This window comes from Chrysemys picta, chromosome 2 (genome assembly GCF_011386835.1).
Source record: "Chrysemys picta bellii isolate R12L10 chromosome 2, ASM1138683v2, whole genome shotgun sequence".
NCBI lineage: Eukaryota > Metazoa > Chordata > Testudines > Emydidae > Chrysemys > Chrysemys picta.
In genome coordinates, this window is record NC_088792.1 from 89706679 (window position 1) to 89732948 (window position 26270).

At 42.6% G+C, this 26270-nt stretch overlaps 1 protein-coding gene across 1 annotated transcript in view; it reads right to left on the reverse strand.

The window, feature by feature from the left end:
* The window catches only part of DCLK3 (doublecortin like kinase 3), a 46135-nt gene extending 20070 nt beyond the window's left edge, over positions 1-26065 (reverse strand). The window contains exons 1-2 of the mRNA XM_005302683.5: positions 25862-26065; positions 1663-3542 (exon numbers count right to left, since the gene is read on the reverse strand). Of these exons, the coding sequence (XP_005302740.2) occupies positions 1663-3542; positions 25862-25940 (1959 nt within the window). The 5' untranslated portion in view covers positions 25941-26065. The remainder of the gene's footprint in view (positions 1-1662; positions 3543-25861) is intronic.
* Positions 26066-26270: the final 205 nt, after the last annotated feature.

The window sequence follows — 26270 nt, forward strand, 5'->3', positions numbered from 1 at the left end:
GAATAAGTACCTACACACATGCAGGGAAATGGAGAATCAAGCCCCAAGTATTTTTACCAGCATTGATTTAATTTTGGTAAAGATTGGAAGAAAAGGCCTGGTTCATAATGGAAAACAAGATTCAGAAAGAGTGCACTTAAATTCTGAGCCTTTCATGCCAAAATAATAGGGTGTGCGGGCCCTGCTCAAGGCATAGCATAGAAATACACTTCTCCCCGTACCCGACTGCTTTGATACACACCATGTCCTCCATCTTTTCTCATGCAGACCAGATCCCAAGGGATCCTCCTGAGACTGACCAGCACTCACCAGGAGCCAATCCCCACATTGTCAGCAAGGCAGACACATCCATCTAGGTTCCAAAGCAAGCCCTCCATATCTATCCCTGTTCATTCTCTATCTGCCCACAGGCTACTTCCTCCTTTGTCACACTGGACTTACTCCAGCTATTCATGAGAAGCATATGTTCCTTTAGGGATTTGGCTTGCAAAGAGTCCAGTTTTTTTTCTATGTCCCTTTGCTAGCAGATGGAATTAGAGTTGTTCAAGACATGTAAATACAGCCATCTGTGGTTTTCCATCTGGTCAGAATTTTGGAATACTGGTGAAGAGTACAAAATGCATGACCAGCAAAACAGAATAACTCACTTTTACCACCTTGTACAGGGCATAATCCAAAGCCCCAATCATGGAAACACTTATGCACATGCTTACATGTAATCACGAGTCGTCCCATCGACTTCAGTGGGACTGCTCACATGCTTGAAGTTAAGAATGTGTGTAAATGTTTTTGGCATTGGGAGCCAAGTTAGAATTTTGCTCTTTGGGAGAAGCTTAATATTTCAGCTGACTCCAGTACCATACTTCACTGGGACATGTATGTTTTCATTTCAGGAGACTTATCAATCAGTGAGTAAATTCCAGGTGCATGAAGTAAACAATTGCATCATGCTCTTATCATCAGTAACAGACATAATCCTTACAATGTTAGAAATCACCATACAATCTCCAGTAGAGGACTGGAGTGCTGGACTTAGGGTGACCAGATGTCCTGATTTTATAGGGACAGTCCTGATTTTTGGGTCTTTTTCTTATATAGGCTCCTATTACCCCCCACCGCCTGTCCTGATTTTTCACACTTGCTGTCTGGTCACCCTAGCTGGACTGAGTGATATAGTTGCAATAGAAAAAGTGACCTTCAAATTAACAGGTAGAATGGGCATTATTTAATAATTTTTGGTTCACATGTGATATGTTTTATGATTCAGAGTACGCGTTAGGCAAAACGTTTGCGCTTCTGAGCGTAAAAATAGGTCCCTAAATAAGAGGCCTGATTTTCAGAAGAACTGCAAACACTCAGCATCTCTGAAAATCAGGGCACTTACTTAAGTGCACAATTGCAAGCATCTATACTAGATGGTAGGCCTCTCTGTATTTATGCTAAGGAAACTGTAAGACTGATTTCTCTTCACCTTTGTACATTTATTTATTTTAAAATGATAACAGTACAGTGTTTATTTTTCCCTACTACTGGATCTTTTCTGTACTGTATTTGTTTAAAAGCAAAAAAAAAAAAAATTACATATCCACAATTCTCCACCCACCCCGAAACCCCCCCAATAATTTCTGGACAGATACAACATAACTAAACTCCAGTACTTACCAGAAGATTTTCTGGTTTCAGATCTCGGTGGACAATGTTCTTGCCATGAATATAAACTAGAGCCTCACACAGATCAGTTATCATGAGAGCAGCATCGTGCTCAGTGAACTTTACGCTCTCTATGATTGCATCAAATAGGTCCCCTCCTGGGACATACTCCAGGATTAGGTAGATCTCAGCCTCAGTTTCATACACCTCAATCAAACTCACTATGTTGGGATGACAAAGGCTCTTAATGATCAAAATTTCATTTTCCATTATGTCCTCCTTCCCCTTCAGCTTGGACTTATCAACAATTTTCATGGCATAGTTCTGATTGGTGTTGCAGCACCGGCACTCCTTCACAATAGCGAAGTTTCCATCCCCAATGGTTCTGCCTATCTCATAATAGCTCTCCACATCAGCTCTAGTACGGACATTTTGCCTCAGCCTCGTGCTTTCAATTTCTTGTGGCTTGTTTTCATCTTTGTTGGCTTTATGTTCTCCCATCTTTTTCATCCTTGTCGATTCATTCTCTCCACGCATTACATTCTCTTCCCCTACAGCACTTTCTTCTTTTGCCTTCCGCACCTCTTTGCCCTCTCCCTTTGCTTTTATGGGCTTCCCTGCATCTCCTTGATAGTCCTTCATTAACCAACAACTTTGATTAATTCTGGAACTGCTTCTATTCTCTTTCTTTGCTTCAGGAGCCACCTGCAGAGCTTCCACGGTATTTTTCTTTATCTTTATTAACTCTTTGTCATGATTCTCACGCCTTTCCAGATCCCTTTCCTTCTCAAAACTCCTTTTTTGGTTTTCTAGCTCTTCATTAACGTTCCTTTGTAAGGGTTTCCAGCTCCTTCTACAGCCAGTATCCTTCCATTCAACTTCCTCGCCTTCTATAGAGTTTTCTGAAGACTTCCTGCAATTCCTCATTTTTACATTCCTTTCTAAATTATATCTCTGACACATTCCCACATTCAGGTCTCTGCTCTCAAATGAGACATCAGCCTGCCTTTCCCTTTGTAGTTTTTGCCTGAGCTGTCTCTCCCTTTGACACTTCTCACATCTCACTATCTCATCTGAACTCTTTTCTGTTTCATTCTCAAGACTTTTCTCTTGATTAAAGTACCTTTCTCCTTCTCTGGCTTTTCTAGGTGGCTTCACATCTTGCTCTCTGCCCCAACTCTCTCTGCCCCATTTTTTTTTGGCCCTCACCTTTTCTTCTTGCCTGGTCTTAGGTTGAATTTTTCCTTCATGCCTGGCTCCTAGTTGGGAAGATATGGCATCATTGCAGTTCTTGGCAATCTCTGTCTCATCAAAGCCACTATCCACAGCTTTGTCACACAGCCTGCTCTTAAGTTTTTGGGACTGTTCCAAGTTTTGTTGAATTATACCAACAGCATATGGGTTACTGGGAAAAAGTTCTTGCACTACCACTTCAAGGTTCTTCAAAGTCAACTGCTCCCTTCCCATAGCAATGAATGCATCACCGTCTCTGAAGAAATCAGAAACACTTCTTATTTCTCTGCCTTTCAGATTGTAAAGTTTTCTCACACGATCATTTTTCCAACGTGGAAATCCCAGAGCTTCTGATATATCAGCCATCAGCTGTTCAAAAGTCTGGACAGATCGCCTGTTCAGAAGCAATGTGATCTTCCTGAGTGTGTGTCCACTTGGTTTCACCACTGTAACAATCCTCGGCTTTACAGGGCTATTCTCTGAATGGATAGTGTGAAAACCATTCCTGGGGTTTAAAAATGGGGAACTATAACTGTTTGCACCCAAGAAAGGTTTTCCAAAATTTCCACGACCGATGGGTGGACAAGTCCCTTGAAGTCTCCTTTGTGTTATCCTTGAGCTTATGCTGTTTAAAGTGTGGTCAAACAAGCCTCGGTGTCCTGCAACAAATAAAGAGACTGCAGATTATTCATTTTCCATCAGAGGAAATTTCCAAATAACAATTTTCTACACATCAATATATATAACTTCTGGAAGTAAAGCTAAATTCATTAAATATTGTTGAAGTGCTTTGAAATCCTTTCATAGAAGGCAGTATACACTTGCATCTCCCACAGTATTTTTCTTGTGTGGTAAGGGTTTCACAACACACACACACACACACACTCTCTCTCTCTCTCTCACACATCATTCTAACAAGAATGGCAAACTGGAATTTTCCTATGTAATACTGTATATTGAAACAAACTGGAATTTTCATTCTACTCTTCTATAAACAGAGTTTTGCACTAATTGCTTGTAAAACTACAGTAATATAAAATTATTATTTTGTGGTTCTAAATAACATCAAATGCTAATAAAAATAGTTACATTTTATCATTTAAATGCAACATACCATTTAACATTTATACTCCATGATACATCTCTGAGAAATATATCATCAAAATTCATAAAAATATATCTTTAAGAATTCAGAATAATCACTTACAACCTATCATCTTCTGAAATGTTTGCCTGTGTTTTATATTTGTCTGTCTCAACTGCAATGTAAACTTTTCAGAGCAAATATCTTATTTTTATGTGGTTGTAAAGTGCTATGTACACTCATTCAGATACCATAGTAATGGGGACCCTATAAATACCTACATAGATTCAATGTAGGGGACTCCATAAAAAATAAAATCAATAGTGATTTTTTTTTTTTTTTTTTTTTTTTTTTTTAAGACAAGCAACCATAACTCACTATTTCCTTGGCTTCTAATATTTGGCTACTGAATATTTACTGAAAACACTGCGACCATACTTGAAAGTTTTCCACGTAGGATTTCAGCATAGAATGAGTATACCCTGGTCTGGAAGAGGCCTTCAGAACCATACCAGATGCCAACCAACAGAGGAAACATTCCACTCGTGTAAAGAAATTTGTTATCTTTTCATATGATTTCCTAAAGACAGGAATGAATAAACACTATGTTTATATGTGGTGATGGCTGACCCATGTTAAAATATGATTTATTCTTACGTGTGTAGATGGCAAAATAATATAACCATCTCAGAGAACCATGTTTTAGTTTCCTTATCTATCAGGATTCAAATATGGTTCCCTTACATGATTATAATGCAGTTCTTTCTATTCACAAAGACACGAACGAAACTTTTTAATATGGTTATATCAGGTTACCAACTCTGTTTAATTAGGTCTAGTTTTAAAAGTGTACTTGTATCCTGTGATGGCGTATATAAACCTCACACTGGGTCTTAAGGGGTTAAAAAGCAATACTGGGCCTAGGTAGCCCCGCCCCTCTGGGCCTGCCAAGCATGCTCCGACTGGAGGAGCAGGTTAAAAGGAGCTCAGAAGCCAAGACAAAAGATGGTGGACAGGCTGAAGGAGAGAGGAATCCTTCTCTGGGAAGCCAGACAGAAGGTTGAGCCCGAGAAGGGACCACAGAGCGGGTAAGGCCCCGGCAGTGCCTTCTCCAGCCACCACCTCCTTTGAGAACTTGCAGATCCTGCAGGGCCCTGTTCCTTTGCACAGTTTTTTTGTTAAGTGATTAACAGTCTGGACCATAGGGACCATGTCCCTAATTGAAGGGATACATAGGTAGGAAGTAGCCCTGGGCAGCAGACTTAGACTCTCTGCAAGGAGGACCCTGCTGGTGTTGCTTCCCACCAAGGTCCTGGCTTGGGGCCCAGTAGAAAGGGAGGGCTTGGATCCCCATACCAAGCCCCTTAGGGGCTGAGACCTAGATGCAGATGGAGAACAGAAGATTCCCGGCTTAGGGTCAGAAACAGGCACCTCTACCACCCTGACAGAGAGGGGCCAGAAGTTGGGTGCGCCACCCGGCCCTCTGAACACCCTATCACATGGCCAAACATTCAATATATTTGTAGCCAAAAGGATCAGACGTGAAATGGGAGCTATAACAGTTACTGGACAGTGAAGATGGAAAGTCCAGTACCCAATTTTTCAGTTGTTCAGATGGTTCCATCCCTTTAGACACAATGTTTCAAATATCCTTCTCTACCTTTCTCTCAAATCTCCATTTTCTTCTGCAGCATTCAGGGCTCCAGTCTTCAAAGTGCTGAGCGTTCTGACCCCAGCCAGCAAGGCACTTCAAGCTTTGTCTAACTGCACAGGAATAGTCCCAGTGACTTCAACGGGTCAAGGCCAGAGTGCTTAGCACCTTGCAGGTTTCAAGCCTATAGTGCAGGGGTGGCCAAAGTGTGGCTGGCGAGCCACATCCGGCTCTTTTACCATTAAAGTGCGGCTCGTGGTGCGCCCCCTCCCCCAATTCTCCACCTACCAGACTGCAGCGGGGGGAGCTCAAAACCTCTGCCTTGCAGTGGGGTGGAGGGCCTCAGGGCTTCAGTCCTGCAGGGCACACCTGCCAGGGCTCGGGACTTCAGCAGGAGCATGGCTGAAGCCCCAAATCCTGGCTCCCGGCAGATGTGCCCTGGTCCTTGAACTTCTGAAGATAGTTGTATGTGGCTCGGAGGCCCAATAAGTTTGGCCACCCTTGCTATAGTGATTTGCTTTTTATCTTTGGGAACATCATCTTCAATATGTTAAACTATGTATCTTTGTTTGTTCCTTCATTAACTCAGAGTAAATGAAGGAGACCATGACTCCTTTCCTAAACCTTGGGTAAAAGGGAAAGCCATTCTTAAATGGACAGTATTTCAGCATCCTCCATTTTCCCTAAAACAGCCCATCCGAGAGGCAATGTGAAAAGAAAGAAAAGAAAAGAAGTTCCTCAGATGTAATTGTGGCTCAGCAATGATGGCTCTGTATCCTTCAGCAAGTCACTTAGCTTCCTGTCTCATCATCTTCTCCATCTGTAAAATGAGAGGATATTTCTCCTCGGCAGGAGTGTTGTGAAGAAGTATTAATGTCTCTTCAGGCTGCTGTAAAGCGTTATGCAAGTGCTATGCATTATTAATGCCCAGTGGTGTACTGGAGAGAGTTATTTTTGTCTTTATTTTATAAGCATGATGATGTCCTGGTTCTTGAAAGGTCAATGTGCTCTACAAATTCTTCAGCTGTATGATTTATATTTTACCCAGAATGGAAGCCTACTGTGAATCTATGTAATATATTAGTATAATATATCAGATAATATATTAGTTCTCTGAAATAAAAGACAGAAAAAGAACTGAAGCTCTCCTATAAATGAAGTCTAAACCATGCTGGTTTCTAGGAAGTGATAAAGTTTGAATTTCATGCACATCTGTATGTCCACACTTCCTACGCGTATAGGCATCCACCACTGTCAAAATGTTACTTCACTGTATGGAAACAATGCAAGACAAAGTGATACAGCACATTATCCTTTTGCGGTATGAACATAATGCTGCTGTGAGAATTAACTTCTCCACAGATTATCATTCTCTGACTTCCCACCTGTACTGCTATGAGTGTCTGCAAAAATACCCATTTATTAAAAAATCCTTGGTTAGGTTGTGGACTGATTGTTATTTTAACAAAGATGTTCCAGTATAAACTCCCACCAAGCTTAAGCCAGGCATTTAGGGGATAATTTAAAGATATGATATTTTTAAATGGAAGTTTCCAAGTTATGCCAAAAATATTTGCTAACATTAATGTTACATATCAGCATCAGGACAACACCATAGAGGGCCCTTATCCTCTTCCTCCCTCTCTGTTGGTAATTTCACCATCCTTACTTGTCCCTCAGACTGCAACTTCAGTGCTGGTTTTTACTCCTCTCTTCCTCTTCAATTGATATTATTCCTAAGTCCTGCTGTTTTTTCCCTTTGCAACATCCAACCATTCCTTATGGCTAAACTCTTGTGCAGACCTGGTTCCACCTCCCTTAACTACTGTAAACTTCCCTTTTTTTTTTTTTTTGGCCTCCCTGACTCTTTTCTTACTCCCCCACATTCCAACCAGAATGGAGCTGTGAAACTTTTCTAACATCCCCACTGCCGGGATGATGTCCAGCCCCTCTTCAGTTACTTTCACTGGCTTCTGCTCACATTCTATTTCAAATTCAACTTCTTGTTCTCACTTTCAAGGCCCTGCACAAATTAGCTTTCCTACTTCTCTGCTCTTGACTTCTCCCCTCCCCCCCCCCCCACTACCTCCCTCACCACCCTTCATTCCTTCCCGGCAGCTTGCCTGATCACCACCACCACTCCTTTATCTTTTCCCACTCTCTAGACCTTCTTCAAGGCAATCACCCATGTCCGTAACCCTCTTCTTGACTCCCCCTAGCATGCTTCCACCCTCTCCTCCATCATGCTTCTTACCCTAATCTTCCCTCAAAGTCAATGTATTTAAAATAATAACTATAAAACCTTCAAGAGGCATGCATCACTAACCTAAAACACCCATAAGGTGTGTTCCCTCATCCCTCTACCCTCCCTCCATATATTCTTGCAAGTTCCTCAAGTCAAGGACCCTGAATTTTTGTCTGTAGAGTGCTATGCACATTTACGGCACCTTATAAATAATACTAATGATAGGGCTGGGAACTCTGTCAAATAAACCCATCAAAACCTTAGGAGTCTACATGTGCTATTCTAGTTTGTGATGAAAACAACAAATAAAAGCATGTAACTGGGTAAATGGAAAATTTAAGCAGCTTCCAGCATGGAAGTGCCTGAAACTGATAACACTAGAAGAAATGTTCTGAGCAACATCATAGCATAGCATGTATGCACTCTAGTGTGAGTGTGCGGAAGAGAACAGAGAGCCGAACAATATTCGAAGTGCGAAAATCATGAAATCCAGAATTTAAACTCATTCATGTCCCTATACTTGTACAAGATGCAAAGAAATAAAGTATGGATTAAGCATCCAAAATGCTTTTATGGGAGATATATTGAAGTCATGGAAAGCCAATGGAGAGGAAATGCATTTCTTCTTTCCATACGTATTGTAACCTATAATTGAGGGGGGGGGGAGCTACAAGGTCCTTGTAAATGCTGATATGAATCTATCTTTATATGTATCACCATGGACATATACAAATGTCAATACATATCCACATGTAAAATCTGAATGTGACAAGGATTATGAGGATTTGGTAGGTGACAGGAGGATGTTGACGATTGATGCTGTTGGCAAACATGGGAAGGGAGCAAAGCTGGGGAGAGTCAGTACTGGGGTAAGCCAAGCTGAGCACAGGGGGCCATGAAGTTCTGCAAAAAGACATGTAGAAGGTATGCAGTTCGGGGGCGGTGGGGAGATGTAGACACATATAGGAAGAAATTTTTATATATATATATATATATATAGTGATGACTATCCAAATAAATAACTAACAACATAAATAACTATCTACAAGGAGATAGTCAGGATGGATTGATTAAAATCACTTTGATTTTAATCACCAATTTTAATCATGATTTAAATTAGCAAACAGGAAACCTTAATTTATATTTTGATTTCCATTTGTACTTTTTAGTTATTTTCTTAAAGAAAAGTTTATTCTTATAGGTTGGGAATCATTAAACCATGTTGATTTGCAACTAAATATAGGCTTTACACTATATTTGTTACTATTTTTTGCTAACCAGGAGGACACTATATCTGTTCACATGTATTTAAGCAATTATATAGCTTAACATACAGATTTTTAATTTTTACATTTTTATGTTTTTCTTGTTTACAAGATTAATTTTTTACTTAAGATTTGTGTTGAATTCTATTTGGATGGAAATTGACATTCAAGTGAAAAAGCACAAAAATATTGTTTCAGTATTCCCCCTCAGCCAACTGATTCCCAATCTCCTCATCAGTTTTCCTCACCAGCTCCTTGTCCCAGTCACCTCCTTGGTTCCCAGTCTCCATGCCCAACTATTTCCAGCCTCTCTACCTGCCCCCTAGCTACCAGTGTCAGCCTCCCCACCAAATCCACTCCCAGCCTCCACCCAGCTCCTGGGCCCAGCTTCCCCTCTCTTCCACTCCCAACCTGTAATCAATATCTGGCTTTTAAGAATAATCCTTGCATCTGATATGCTATACATTTGAACAAAACTTTTCCAAGACTAATAGGCTAGTGTTTCCAGTTGTAGTGACTGTGTAAACAATACCTTTGTAAAATTTACTTACTGTAAAAGGATGCCTGTGATCACATTTTATTTCCACCTGACTAATTTAATACGTTCAGAAGACTTGTTATTTTGTGCCTTCCCTCTTTGCTCCCCTTTCCTACTCTCTCGTACACACACAGTATATACAAGCCTTGCAAGTCGCAAGAGTTAATAATTTACAATAGAGGAACAGGAGATCAAGGCAGTATAGTTCTGCAAGATTCAGATTACATCCTACAGATAACAGCTGATGCACATTGGTAACCTGTGTGAATTACCTAAGGAAACCATGACATTTAAAGGACTGCTCTGAACTGAGTGCAGATCAAGTATGCATACTTAAGAGATAATCTCTGCCATCAGTTGCTTTCAGATAACCATATATGCAATGATCTGTGTCATCCCTGGAACAATGCAGCCCTTCAAATACTGTAGTTCTAGTACTGTTGGGACCACTGATCTTCTATCTTCAGAAATAAAAGAATTTAAGTATCAGAGGGGTAGCCGTGTTAGTCTGAATCTGTAAAAAGCAACAGAAGGTCCTGTGGCACCTTTAAGACTAACACAAGTATTGGAAGTGGTGTTGGTCTCTGTCTGAGGGGTTGGAGCAGATGCGATTGTACCTCAGTGCTTGGCTGTAGACGATGGATCGTGTGGTGTGACCGGGGTAGAAGCTGGAGGCATGAAGGTAGGCGTAGCGGTTGGTGGGTTTTTGGTATAGGGTGGTGTTAATGTGGCCATCACTTATTTGTACGGTGGTGTCTAGGAAGTGGACCTCCCGAGTAGATTGCTCCAGGCTGAGATTGATGGTGGGGTGGAAGCTGTTGAAATCATGGTGGAATTCTTCCAGGGTCTCCTTCCCATGGGTCCAGATGATGAAGATGTCATCAATGTAGTGTAGGTAGAGAAGGGGCATGAGTGGACGAGAGCTGAGGAAGCGTTGTTCCAGGTCAGCCATAAAAATGTTGGCATATTGTGGGGCCATATGGGTGCCCATAGTGGTGCCACTGGTCTGGAGGTATATATTGTCACCAAATTTGAAATAATTGTGTGTGGAGGATAAAGTCACAGAACTCAGCAATAAGTTGTGCTGTGTCATCATCAGGGATACTGTTCCTGACAGCTTGTATTCCATCTGTGTGTGGGATGTTCGTGTAGAGAGCCTCTACATCCATGGTGGCTAGGATGGTGTTTTCTGGGAGGTCACCAATGCATTGTAGTTTTCTCAGGAAATCTGTGGTGTCACGGAGATAGCTGGGAGTGCTGGTGGCGTAGGGTCTGAGTAGGGAGTCCACATATCCAGACAGTCCTTCAGTGAGAGTGCCAAGGCCTGAGATGATGGGGCGTCCAGGATTTCCAGGTTTGTGGATCTTAGGTAGTAGATAGAATAACCCCGGTCGGGGCTCTAAGGGTATGTTGATTTGTTCCTGTGTTAGTGTAGGGAGTGTCCTGAGTAGATGGTGCAGTTTCTTAGTGTATTCCTCAGATCCCACTGAGGAAAGTGGCCTGTAGAATTTGGTATTGGAGAGTTGTCTGGCAGCCTCCTTCTGGTAGTCAGACCTGTTCATGATGACAACAGCACCTCCTTTATCAGCCTCTTTGATGATAATGTCAGGGTGGTTTCTGAGGCTGTGGATGGCATTGCGTTCTGCACGACTTAGGTTATGAGGCAAGCAATGTTGTTTTTCCACAATTCTGCCTGTGCATGTCGGCGGAAGCATTCTATGTATAGGTCCAGACTGTCATTTCGACCCTCAAGAGGAGTCCATGTGGAGTTCTTCTTCCTGTGTTGTTGGTGGGAGGGTATCTGTGTATCAGTGTGCTGGTCAGTGTTATCTTGAAAGTATTCTTTGAGTCGGAGGCGGCGAAAGTAGGCTTCCAGATCACCGCAGAACTGTATCATGTTCGTGGGGGTGCTGGGGCAAAAAGAGAGTCCCTGAGATAGGACAGACTCTTCTGCTGGGTTGAGTGTGTAGCTGGATAAATTGACGATATTGCTGGGTGAGTTAGGGATACCCCTGTTGTGGCCCCATGTGGCAGGTAGGATTTTAGACAGCTTACGGTCCTTTTTCCTTTGTAGAGAGGTGAAGTGTGTAATGTAGATCTCCTGTCTTATTTTAGTAAAGTCCATTTGTGTGGAGGGTTGGTTATTTATGAAAGTCTCCAGGTTGGAGAGTTCTTTCTTGATGTTTTTCTGTTTGCTGTATAGGATGCTGATCAGGTGGTTCCTCAGTTTCTTTGATAGTGTATGGCATAATCTCTCACTATGGTCTGTGCAGTATGTAGATAGCAATGGAATTTCACCTTCAGTCCATTTGGTATGATGTCCATCCGTTTGCATTTGGAAAGGAAGATGATATCTGTCTGTATTTGTGCAAGTTTCTTCATGAGGTTGATAGATTTCCATTCCATACGGCTAAATGCAGTGCCTTGCATGGTGTCAAGTGTCAGAGGGGTAGCCGTGTTAGTCTGAATCTGTAAAAAGCAACAGAGGGTCCTGTGGCACCTTTAAGACTAACAGAAGTATTGGGAGCATAAGCTTTCGTGGGTAAGAACCTCACTTCTTCAGATGCAAGTAATGGAAATCTCACGATCCATCGTCTACAGCCAAGAACTGAGGTACAATCGCATCTGCTCCAACCCCTCAGACAGAGACCAACATCTACAAGATCTTCACCAAGCATTCTCAAAATACGATACCTACACAAGGAAATAAAGAAACAAATCAACAGAGCCAGACGTATACCCAGAAGCCTCCTGCTACAAGACAGGCCCAAAAAAGAAACCAACAGAACTCCACTGGCCATCACCTACAGTCCTCAGCTTAAACCTCTCCAATGCATCATCAGTGATCTACAACCCATCCTGGACAATGATCCCTCACTTTCACAGACCTTGGGAGGCAGGCCAGTCCTCGCCCACAGACAACCCGCCAACCTTAAGCATATTCTCACCAGCAACCACGCATCGCACCATAACAACTCTAACTCAGGAACCAACCCATGCAACAAACCTCGATGCCAACTCTGCCCACATATCTACACCAGCAACACCATCACAAGACCTAACCAGATCAGCTACAACATCACCGGTTCATTCACCTGCACGTCCACCAATGTTATATATGCCATCATATGCCAGCAATGCCCCTCTGCTGTGTACATTGGCCAAACTGGACAGTCACTACGCAAGAGGATAAATGGACACAAGTCAGATATCAGGAATGGCAATATACAAAAACCTGTAGGAGAACACTTCAACCTCCCTGGCCACACAATAGCAGATGTAAAGGTAGCCATCTTACAGCAAAAAAAATTCAGGACCAGACTCCAAAGAGAAACTGCTGAGCTCCAGTTCATTTGCAAATTTGACACCATCAGATCAGGATTAAACAAAGACTGTGAATGGCTATCCAACTACAGAAGCAGTTTCTCCTCCCTTGGTGTTCACACCTCAACTGCTAGCAGAACACCTCACCCTCCCTGATTGAACTAACCTCGTTATCTTCATACTGATTTATACCTGCCTCTGGAGATTTCCATTACTTGCATCTGAAGAAGTGAAGTTCTTACCCACGAAAGCTTATGCTCCCAATACTTCCGTTAGTCTTAAAGGTGCCACAGGACCCTCTGTTGCTTTTTAAAAGAATTTAAGTTATTTATTTTTAGTGTCTTTTTTGGATATATAAACTGACCATACATCTCTCACGTGACAGTGTAGCAGGGCCATTGATCATTTGCATTCAGATATCAATTTGGTAGCTCTGCTTTAAATGAGAGTTGAATAACAGCAAAATCTTTCTCCTTGTTGAGATTCAGTCAATAAAGGAAGTGGATACTCAAATTCCTAGCTCCTTTATTTGATCTGGCAGAAAAAAAAAAAAACTTATATTCTAATGCCACAGTCCCCATCACCAGAAACTGAAAGGACAAAAAATGTTGAGAACCAGTGGATTTCACTATTTTTAAAACTTATTTGATGAAATGTTTTGGATTCAAGTTAAGATTATTTTTACTCTAATGTTCTCCATTGTTTCACCTGCTTTGAAATAGGAACTGGGGATGATTTGATAAATGAAGCAAAAGATTGTCTAGTTTTAGATTGCCTCCATAGGTCCCTCTCTATCCTTTGCTGAAGTGATATTTTATTGTCTAATAGGAATGCTCTTTGTATGAGGTACTTCTTCTGCTCCTACAATAAAACTGTTGTGTTTGTGCTGTGATGAAAGCAAATCAATATCTCATAAGGTGCCAGTTCCACAAAGGCTTAAGCACGTGTGTAACTTTACTTGTGCAAGTAGTTGGACTGACTTTAAGGAGACTTCTTGTATGCATGGGTGTGTGTAGGATCAGGGCCTTAGATTGTACTATGTTATAATTATTCTTCTTTATAATTGTTCCAAGGGGCTCTGTACTTAAAGTGTAGACCTAATAAAAATGATATTCACAAACAGTGAAGCCATGGCTAACTATTATATTGCTTCTTACTATTTAAAGTCGCTTTGTAATACTGCTTTTAAAATATTCATCCCAGTGAAACCTGTGACATGATACTTCATTTGGCTGCAGGAAAAAGCATTGCAAGGCATAAATACTGAAACCATGATCTTGCAAGGAAGAGCCAAGAAGGAATGCAAGACATTGAGTGGAAATATTTTTCCATTGTTTTTGACAACCCGCTCTGCACTTGCTCAGCCAAGGTGGCCCTGCGAAAACTCTGACAGGTCGCCTCCTATGTCATCTACAACAGACTGCGTAAGCAATGCGAAGAAATGAAGGAGTCAGTGCTACACCCCAGGCAATACTCGGTCCCTGACCCGGTCCCAGAGCCTATTCAACTCAATGCAGCCTGCTGCCATGTGACTCCCTAGGAAAGAGAATGCCGTCACTGCCACGATTTTTGTTCCTACTGTGGGGAACTGGCCACACAGTTGCCAGTTACCCGTCAAGGGCCACAGTCAGGCAAACTTCAGGAAATGACCAAAGGGGGCTGGTCTGCATGGGCCCGAGCCATTCATCCCCTTACTGAACAATGCCCAAGGCATGTCAAGCCCTCATTACACCTACAAGTTCAAGTCCGCTTTTTCATCCCAAGCAGATCTCGATAAGTTCCCCTGCAATGGGTACTCACAGACTCCAGGATTGTGGACAACTTCATGGATACTGATGCTGCACGTGCCAGTGCAGCCAAAGGCAATACCCAATCTTGTAGACAGAACAGATGGCTCACTCCTGTCCTTGGGCCCAGTGACATAGGACACTGTGCCATTGGAAGTTGTTATCCAGAATCACTGAGAAACCATAAGGTCTGCTTACCACACTTTCCCATAATCCTCAGCGTCTCATGGTTGTTGATCCATGACCAACATATCCTGTGGCAGGAATGGAAAATCAGCTTCCACTCTGAATTCTGCCAGCAAGCTGCCTGCATGCACTGCCTGATGGAGCCTAGACAGAGACCAGGTCACTGCTTAGGAATCCCCAGACCAGGGATCGGCAACCCCTTAGCGGACCAGGCCAGTTTGTTTACCTGCTGCGCCCGCAGGTTCGGCTGATCATAGCTCCCACTGGCCATGGTTTGCCATTCCAGGCCAATGTGGGCTGCGGGAAGCGGTGGCCAGCACATCCCTTGGCCCGCGCTGCTTCCCGCAGCCCCCATTTGCCTGGAGCAGCGAACTGCGGCCAGTTGGAGCTGTGATTGGCCAAACCTGCAGATGCGGCAGGTAAACAAACTGGCCCAGCTCACCAGGGGGCTTACCCTGGCGTGCCGCAGGCCAAAGGTTGCCGATCCCTGACCCAGACCCTGGCTGTGGGCCAGATGAGACCATCTCTAGAATCTCTAGAGCTCTTCTTGCTAAGAATCACTAATACACAGAAGTCTTTGAAGAAAAACTGTGGATGCCCCACCACCACACTGGGACTATGACTGACTGAGCTACAGCCTGGGGCCAAAATACCTTTTGGCCATCTCTTTGCAATGTCCTCAATTGCTGTGATTTCTTGGACACTGCCATTTCCCAAGACCTCATGTCTCTGATCTGCTCAGCAAAGAGGGTGGAGTCCCTTCCCAAGGAACTCAAGGTAGGAAGCAAGGGGCAACATCAAATACGGGATGGCTTATTCTACATCAAGGGTTGTCTGTATGTCCGATTGGGACAATCCCAACTGGAAGTAGTGAGACTCAGCCATGACTCCCCACCAGCAGGTTACTTCTGCCTTTGCCTGAGTCCCTGCTTTTTCTAATGGCCTCAAATGCCCTCTTCTGTAGATTCTTGTGAGGTTTGTGTTTGCATTAAGAGGCCACGCTAGAGACCCTTGGACACTCCAGTACGTACAGAAACCCTGGCTAGATCTTGGGCAGCTATCAACCCCGATTTTATAGTGGAGCTTCCCATATCTGAGAGATATACCATCATCCTCACTGTGGTTGATCAGTTAACCAAAATGGCCCACTTCACTCCCTTACACACTTGCCTGCTGCAGAAGAGATGACTCAAATCCTGAGGATGCACATTGTCTGTCTCCAGGGACTCCCCAAATAGGTCACATCTGACTTAGGTCTGCTATATGTGTCACTATTCTGGAGTGAAACCAGGTGACTGCTTGGGGCTCATGCCGACACATCCTCCACCCATCACCCATAGAGAGATGACCAGTCCAAGAAAGTGAATCAGGTTTTAGAACACTATCTTTGGTGCTTTACAAATGATCACCTGAATGACGGGTCAGCTCTCATGCCCCAGGCAGAATTCACCTACAATAACATTGGCCATATTTCCACTGGGAAAAGTCCATTCTACACAAACTTCAGGTTCCATCCCTGTCTCCATCCGGATGTACCTGCTGTCTTCACAAACCCCACTGCCACCAACTGGGTACAGCAGCTTCATAAAGTCCACGGGGAGCTTAAGACGCAACTTGAGAACACCCACGGGGACTATAAATGATACGCTGACTGCCAGCACCAGCAAGGCCCAACATTTGCAGTTGGTCAAAAGGTCTAGCTCTCAGCATAACATCTCCACATAGAATGGCCTTGTCAAAAATTGGACTACCAATACCTTGCCCATACACAATCAGCCAGGTGATCAATCCAGTGATGGTCAGGCTCTGACTCCCCAGATCTGTCAGGGTATACCCAGTGTTCCATGTATAGCTGCTGAAGCCACAAGGCGACAACTCTTTTGCTCACTGACAACAACCACCACCCCTTCCAGTACAGGACCAGGGTCAGGATGAATGTGAGGTCCGTGAGGTTTCAGATTCTAAAATCAAATGTTGTTGCCTCATTGACTGGGAAGGTTATGGCCCAGAGGTGCACTCCTGGGAACAGATCCATGTGCTTGACCTTAAAGCACCCTCCAGTTCAACCCACCCAGACAAACCTGGCCTCCTGGGGAAGGATGCCCCTTGAACTAGGGGGATGATGTAAAGATCAACAGGACTCAAACCTGGGTTGGCAGAGTCACCAGGCAACAGACACCCCCACACCACCACCAACAGCTGTAATCTAGCCCCTCTCTGCGATCCACAAAGCACAGCAGATGTACACTACTCGGACGTCCCATCCAAGAGTCCCAATTGCCAGCCACCTCTAAGGCTCCTCATTGGCCCCTTAGCCCCATATAACTCCATGGGACATACCAGGAAGAGTCCAGACAACAACATGGACCCCAGTGAGCTGCCATGACCAACTATGCTTCTCTGCTCCCCAATTCCCAGCATTGACTTTGGCTCTGACTTGGATTCTGACCCTCGCTCCGGACCCAGAACCCTGACACAAGTTCTGACCTCTGGTACTGACCTCAGCCCAGAAATCTGATCTTGAGCTCCGACCCCCATCCCAGAACTCTCACACTGTGACTCAGTGTCCCCCATCTGTAAAATAACAACCTCCCTGCCTCCCTCAATTAAAAAAAATAGTTAAAAAACAGTTAAGATTGCTTAGTTGAACATTCCACAATACAATTAAAGAGTCAGAAAAATCCTAATTAAATCCTGTCATTTCTTGCAGCCTACAGCCATGATTTTACTATCTATCTTCAAATATCACCCATGTACACATATTCGTCCATCTACTTCCTCACAAAAGATGCAACTTTTGACTCTAATTATGTGGATGTTTCCTAGTTGTTTGGAAAATTAAATATGTTTCATGATGAAGTAGATAGTGTGTGTTGTGTAGATTTTTAGTTTATAGTTATATTTAAATTTGTTGTATTGATTGGCAGTTTGTTTTTTAAAGTGAAGATAATTTGTAATAGTGTTATTTTAGGGAAGATAATCATAGAATGTTTCTATCACTTATTTAGGTGAGGTACTGGAGTTAATGTTCTGTGGTTTGCATGGAGGTGGAAGGAAGAGACATGTGCAATGTCTGAAATAATGTGGAGAAAGTGAATTAATGGTTACAGGTTGCAAGAGATGACTGAGGTCTTAGCTAGGGATTTTCTGGCATTTTAATGATTATGTTGGTGGAATATTCACTTAACCAGTTGTTACTGAAGTATTTTGTTTGGGAGAATTTCCCACATTCTTAATGAAAACTGTATCCAGGGGGATAAAAATCAGATTTTTAAAAAAATTAAGTTAAATACATTTTGTTGTTAAAAATAAACCTATTTAAAATTAAATTAGAAATTAAAGCAATGTATGTTAAGGGCTAAACTTACTAAAACCAATTATCATTATTTAAATTAAATACAAATATTAATATTAACCAGTATATGTTTGCTGCCAAAGTGTTAAAACACTGAACTGGTGGAAGTCACTGGCTAAGCACGTGGAACCAACTTTTGTTGACATGTTAAACCAGCTTTTGACAGCAGTAACCTCTTCTGCAGAAGCTGAGAAAATATTTTCTTCATTTCAGTTTATTCAACTAGTTTGAGTTCAATGACTAGGTCATTCAAAGTTAAGAAACTGATTGAGATTTGAAAAAGCAGGAAAGTTTTTTTTGTTTTTCTCTTCCAATCTGCAAATAAAAAGTAGGTATGAGAGGATGAGATCTACTACTTCTAAAATCTTGCAGGACATGGTGAGCAGAACTATCAGTTTAATTCACTAAAACATAATGCCCAGGGCAGATGGAGCGTCCGGGGCTCCCCACAGTGGCCCAAGCTCCCTCTTACCATGGCCTGGCTCTGGCTTCTGGCCTGGGCAGCAGGCAGGGCCTCGGGGGGGGGGGGAAAAGAGGAAGAGCAAGGGTTGGAGCCACAGAAGGGGAAGGGCTCCTGCATGTGTGCCGCTTTTGCCTTTTGAAAAGGTGATCACCCTACTCTCATTGGAGGAGCTGAGGACAGAGAGGGCACTGATTAACTGGACAGGGACAGGGGTGCCTAAATTTTCAGCCACCCTGCCAAAAGCCTGAGATCAGCAGTAGAGGGACAGAAAGCTGGAGGTCAGGCAGGTCTGCTCCCTGACCTCTCTCTACTTCCTACCCAGGCCACTATTCACTGGTTGCAGGTAGGCATCCTCCTGGCTGCTCCTCTGTTCCCATACAGGCCCAAGTTTTGCATAATAATTACTCTTAATTGGAGCATCTATAAATTCCTAAATTAAGCCATTATTTTAAATTAAAAGAACTACTCACAGCAAACAACTGCTGCAATGTTATGCTTCTTTGCAGAATAAATGAATTCCTCCCACCCCTCAGTGCAGAGTATGAGGATAGGAGGTCATGGCAGTTTGTACACAAAGCCCTGAGAAACCCACAAAGTAAACAAACTGAAAAGGGGAAAATATTTTTTTCTCTAATCTCTTTCAGTTTTTGTAATATTAAGTGCCTGAGGACCGGCTACAGGATGTTCGTGGTGAACAGCTCATGAACTCATGCTCCCAGTAGGTCAGACAGAGCCCAAGTCTCTCAAATCTACAGGGAACAGTGTTGGTGTTGCATGACCTCGCAGTCTCTTAACTGTAGCATTTATTGGTTGGTTAGCACAAGCAGGTATACTCCCCAAAATGATGATACAGGCGAGAGCTCAACAAACAAAAGAACATCTATTTATTGCTGGAAGCGGTTACAGAAAAATCTCCTCTCCTGCTGCTGGCGCTGCTGACTCAAAAACATGTTCACCTTCTACTTCCTGAAACATGGGTCCTTTCCATCTGGGAGGGGCTGTCTGTGATGTCCCACACACGTTGGAGGCCCAGCCAGCACAGTAACTGCTATGGTACCATAACCCCATTTATTTATTCAGGCTTTTGCCCCAATTAGGGTGACCAGATGTCCCAATTTTATGGGACAGTCCCGATATCTGGGGCTTTTACTTATATAGGTGCCAATTACCTCCAACCCCCTGTCCTGATTTTTCACACTTGCTATCTGGTCATCCTAGCCCAAATGATGGTGAGACAATTGTTGGGAGGGAATCTATTTAGTTTCACAGTGTTTGGTTTCCTGTTTTGTTTTTTGAACTCAGCGTTTTTATTGAGTTTAGGTAGGCAGAGAAGTATGCAAACAATCCACAGTCCATTAGGCAATTCCACTCCCCAGTTATTTAAAAAACAATGAACAATGCCAGACCATAGATGCACTTAGAGCTTGCCAGGCTAGTGCATCATAAAATATACAAGCTACCATATAAAATAAAAACACAAAAATAAGTGACTAGTTGCAGAATTTTCTTTTTAAATGTTTTATGCAAAGTCATAACTTAATAGCTTTGAACTACACTCCAAATGACTGTTTTATTTATGTGTGCAGTGCATCACATCTTTACAAAATGTAAGTCAGTACAATTTTTAAAGAGATTTCCTAATGCCTCTTTTTTAAGCTACAACACCTCAAAATGTCAAAAATAAATTAAAGTAAGGTTCTACACTAAAACAAGGCTTAAAGAATGGCACTTCTGACTCATCAGATCTGTTCCCTAAATGTATTTAAAAATCAGATCATCACACTTCATAAGTTTTTTTATACTCCTGATAGCCAACGCAGCTACGAAAGGAGCTGGATTCCATTTCTTCCACCTAGAGAACGATTCAGTTACTCTTGAGCAAATTCAATGAAAACAAAGAGTATGCACAGGTGTCAACTGAGGGCATAATTAGGCCTGCAGAACCTTTATTACTTGTGATGATGTTGCATAAGGAAATAAAGGCTTATGCAAGTCAGATCCCATGTTTAGTTTGCAGAATTAGCAATTAGATAAACGATCATTTTACTTGTAAACTGAGCAAACCTGATATAGAGTCACTCAGAGCTAATGTATATTATACAGGCTTTGCTGATACAGCTATACCAGTATAGTAATACCAGCAGAACCACCTAGTGTAGATGCAACATATGCCAACAAAAGGAGTTTTTTTGCCGACATTAGCTAAATCAATAAAAGCACTCTTCTGACAGCATAGTTGCACCTACACAGAATAACTATCTTGGTGAGGATGGGTGTTTTTTTCAAACCCTGACCAATACAGCTATGCCAACAAAGTTCTGTAGTGGATACCTGGCCTCAGAGACAAACATGGGATGCCCTCAAAGTCAGTATTATACAATCTCTTTTTAAGAGTAGAACCACATCAATAACGACATGACCATTTAAAAAAAGAGAGTTGCTTCGGAACAGTTGTGAAAGAACGTGTCTTCTGCAAGGCGAACTGTCAGCCAGTGCTAATTATATTTAAAAGTATAATGACAGTTTAAAAATCAAGATGTTCAAGCCATTAATTGCTAAACATTTCTATTAACTTCATTGTTTAGGATAAATTTCAATTTTTTTTCAAGCAGGCAAATACTAATTGAGTGGGAGATCGTGTTTTCAAAATGATTACTGAAAGCTTCCTCTAGGACTACTTAACACAGGTAATTGTTTTGCATTCTTGTAATAATTAGACTGCATAAATTACACTAGAAACAGAGAGAAGCTGGGATATGTACCTGACTTTCATTTGCAATGAAAGCAAATTACTTCTAGGTAAGTTAACAACTTCCAAGTGTTATGGAAACCTCAAGAGCATACTAGAATCAATTAAATAAGTAATTTCCTTTTTATATATTTTCTTAAGTGTGTATAATATATTTTCCCACCTATCTATTTTTCTAGAAGCAATACACTTTGAAGAGCAGCAATGGCAGACTTGCATCTTGCCCTCGCTAAATCTTCAGCTCTTCAATAGGCTGATCCACTTTGCCTACAGAAGGAGCACAATAAGATCCTAAATGGGATGCTAAATTCACAGTAGATCCCAGACGCTAAATACATTTTTGAGAATATATAAACAGACTTCAAAAGTTGTCAAATATTTTAGTGACAATCAAGGCGAAGCCTGGGGGTGATAACAGTAGCAGAATCCCATCCAATTAGACCTAAAACTGTTGGAAGATAAGGAAAGGGAGCCACTGAAGTATCATTATTCACTTTTTTCCATATGTATGCTTGTCCCTGTGGAAAGCCAGACAGCGAGGACTCACAGACTAATCAGAATGAGGACAGAACAAGGGAACTTGCCCATCGGCCTCCTCTAGCAATCAAATGTGGAAATTCCCATGGATTCCTTGGAGCAGGTGAAGAAGCAGTGGTAGAACACAGATAAAGGAAGCAATCCTGAAGAAAAGGAACAGTCCACTGATAACACAGGGAGACTTCAAGAATATCCTAACCCTCTATACCTTTTTTTCCCCTCAGGAAACCTATGCCTCTTATCCCATCAGCAGATCCAAACACTGCCCCATCCAGTCTACTACAAGGGACATCAGCCAGAAATTTGTCAGAGTTTCCTGACAAGAAAAGGAAAAGACAGCTTCAACTGACAGCTTCAACTGATAAGAAATGCAGCAGTTGAGAGGGGAATGATGGAACAGCTGTTGAGCAGATGACAGATGCATCCAACGAGTTAGACCAGGAAGCTTTTTTTCACATTTTACATCACTTGAAGGCTATTTTTATACATTCTCATAAGTGTATTGCTCCCAATATTTCAAGGAATTAAACTGCATTCCGAGTGGGAGAGAAGGAAAATAACTGAAAAACGGAAAAGATGGCTAGAGAAAAAGTAGAGGAGCTGCGGGGGACGGGGACATTGTGCTTTGATGTCCAGGTCACTGACTTCAGAAAGGGAATATTACCCGAATATTTTTAATTTGTTCTAGGAAATCCACTGTTCATGTTTAATTTTTTCCAACTGAGCCTTCCTTTTTTTCCCCGCTCACCCCCTTCCTTTGCTGCCAGGAAGTATTTCCTTGGAAACCATCAGAGCAAAGGAATTTTTTAATTTGTAAATGCTTCTCCCTGGTTCCCACTTTTCCAGCTCCAGAAATATTTTACTTTTTTCTCTGACTTACCTGCTTCTCAATTGCTTTGTTTTCATTTATTTTATGAATAATTTAATTCCTTTGAATTTTTTTTCCAGATCAGTACCCAAGGAAAAAGAATGCATGAAACATACAAAAATTGCAGCCAGGCAGACAGAAAAGCAAGTCAGAGCAGAAGCTGCACTACAGCAAAACAATCGTGAATTGGACTAACATCTAAGTAGGTTTTTAAAATATTTTATACGTTAGTGGCAAAAATACTCTGAAAAAAACAATTAGTTTTTGGTTCTAAACGATACTGCAATCTCTGAGATAACCCACAATATAGTTTTCAAATTAGAAAGAAAAGAGTTTTTCCTAAGAGGTTTTATTGTTTTGTTTTTTAAGAAACCTTTTAGTATATTATGTAGCAAAAAATATCATTAGCATCTGGGGAGTTTTCCATGTGTTGTGACCAGAGAAGCAGAAAATTGCCCTACCAGAACAGACCAATGATCTATCTATTCTCTCTCACTCAGTGGTTATTGCCACATTTTCTTGAGGAAATCTCAAGAAAAGCCATTATGGAAAATTATAGAATACCTTATTCATAAATATCTATGCCATTTGTTTATAATGTACAAATTTAACTCTGTTTTCTAAAGCTGAAATAATCGGCGAAGTCAGAGGGGTTCAATGTTTAACTCTGTCCATATGTTTATTCATGTAGCTCCATTCCCTATGTCCAAGAATCTGCTTTTGACATGCAAGGCATGTGACAATCTTCCCCACCCTTTGAAATGAGGGTATGCATGTACAACCACAAGTTGCAGTTCTTGTTACTTCTAAGACAACTTAAAACTGAAGGCTAATACACAATCCTTAAACTTGTTTTAACACACAGCTGTGCAATACCTAAATCTCTGTACAGCAAGAGCTATTAATTTCACAAAGCTTGTTTGCTCTTTATCAGTCCACTGGATTGCATTCATTTTATGTATATAGTGCAAATACTACAAGAGGTTGAATGTTTCCAAAACCCCAAGTAACTTCTACTCTTTGGCTCTTATTGTAATATAAAGGAACCCTGCCCATGCCTGTCTGAACAATAAACCATGAATTTTACCTTGTGAATTTAAGGTAAAAATTTATTACTTTTTTTAAATGGTCTTACAGCCTGGGAAACGGTAAGTTTACCTGACCTCTAATACTTCTGAAAGAAACAGCAAAAAAATTATTCAAGTTTTAGTAGTCTTTTTCATCATTTCCCCACAGGTCTTGCAGTTAAACCCCTCACTGGCTTTTTATTGTTTATCACATCACATAAGGGCACTTCTCTTCCCTCAAAAAAAAAAAAAAGGAATAAAAAAAATCCCATGTTCAAGATACTTCAGTAATGAGCATAGTATAAATGGGAAGATGAAAAGAGCTACCAACTTCAGACAATCTGTAAACACATTTTAAAAAATAAATCTATACTTGTAGTTTGATCAGCTGGGTATGCTTAAGTTTTCCCCAATGTGAGAAATCATTTATCTTTAATATAATTTGCTCTTACATTGTTACATTTTAAACTTGAAACTAAGATTTCTCTTCTTTCCCCCTTGACATACCAAAAGTGAATACCATACCCCCCTCCCCAAGTTTGTACTAGGAGAACAATACTGTGACGGTTCTTGTAAAACATGATTTATTGAGCGGCTTATCCCACCATACATGGTACTACCTTAATAATATATAACTAAACTTTCATGAGCAACAATACTGGTTTTACAGCTACTCTGAGACATCATCCAGTTATAAATCTGAGAAGCACTGTTTTATCCCAACCCTGACAACCAGAAGAGAGACTCATAGATAAAGTACTGTATATATTAAGGGGGATCAAACATAAAATATTCTTCAAGACTTGGGGAGAGAGAAGCAGCTACAGAAATAACCAGAAGAATAGTCATAGACGGTGAGGAGGGGAAGAACATAAGAATGGCCATAATGGGCCAGAACAACCATCCATCTAGCCCAGTAACCAATGCAAGGTGCTTCAGAGGAAATGAACAGAACAGAACAGGATGATTATCAAGTGATCCATCCCCTGTAGCCTATTCCCAGCTTCTGACAGTCAGAGGCTAAGGGACATCTAGAGCCTGGATTGTGTCCCCGACCAAACTAAATACAATTACATCCTCTCCAAGGCAGACACTCCCCTGAAACTGCCCTGCAGAGCTTGGCTTCCCCATCATAGCAGGGCAGGCATCAGGCACAACATGGATTTTCACAAAGCAACATAGGAACAGCATTTTGTTTCGTCCCGTCCAGTAGCCTCTCTCTGAAGATGGATAGTCCCAACTGCTTCAGAGGAGAAAACTCTGCGATAGGCAGTGATGGCCGGGAAAAGTTTCCTCCTAAAGCCTCAATAATCAGGGCGTGGCTTCTGCCCCAAAGCTTGGGGAAGGGGGTGTTTACATCCCTTCCAAAGCTCTTATTTTACTGTAATATTTACTCTTATATGGATACCAAGAACATCCAGTTATCAAGGTCCACTCTCTTTTGAAACCCAGCTAACTAAGCCCTGGGCCTCAATGCTATACACCTGCCACCACCACAACCACACCCACTCACCCCCTTCCCCCAGTGCAGTCACACTGATAAACATCAAAGCTGCCCCATGGGCTGGGGAAGATGCAAATGGCTGGACAGCCTGGTGGTCAGAGCCCTTAGCCAGGATGGGGGTGATCCAGGACCCAGTCCCCCTGCTCCAATCGGGGAGGGGGATACAGTACCTGACATTTTGTTCCGCTTTGCAAAACAGAAGCCCACCGATCCCTTAGGACCTGCTGGGAGCTACTGCCCCAGAGAGGGGGAGAAGGGGGCAGCGATGGGGGGCAGGACCCAGCGCCCCAGAGCAGGCGGGGGGAAGGCACTGCCCGGGGGCTGGAAGGGGAATGGCGCTGGCGGGGTCACTTACCCGGGTGGTGGGCGTAGGGGCAGCATGAGCCCGCGGGCCCCGCTGGGGGGTGCAACGGGGGAGGCGCCGCGGCGGGCATCGTCCCGGGGGTCGCTCCGGCAGCTGCTGCGGCCGCTGCTGCTCTCGCCGGCTGGGCTTTCGGCAGCAGCGGCGGCGCCGCCTCCTGCTCGGGGAGGGGCCGGGACTGGCCCCGGGGAGGCGGCGCGAGAGACACAGCCCAGCCGGGAGGGGCGCGGGCGAGGCACCGCTCCCGGGGCACTGCCCCCGCCCCTCTATCCCCACTATCCTCCGCCCCCTACGCTTCTGCCTTTCCCCCAGCTCCGCATCCCCTAGTCACCCCGCACATCCCGCCTTCGCCCCTTCCCAGCCCGGCCAGTTTATTTAGTTTAGCAGGGTGGATTCCTCTGGT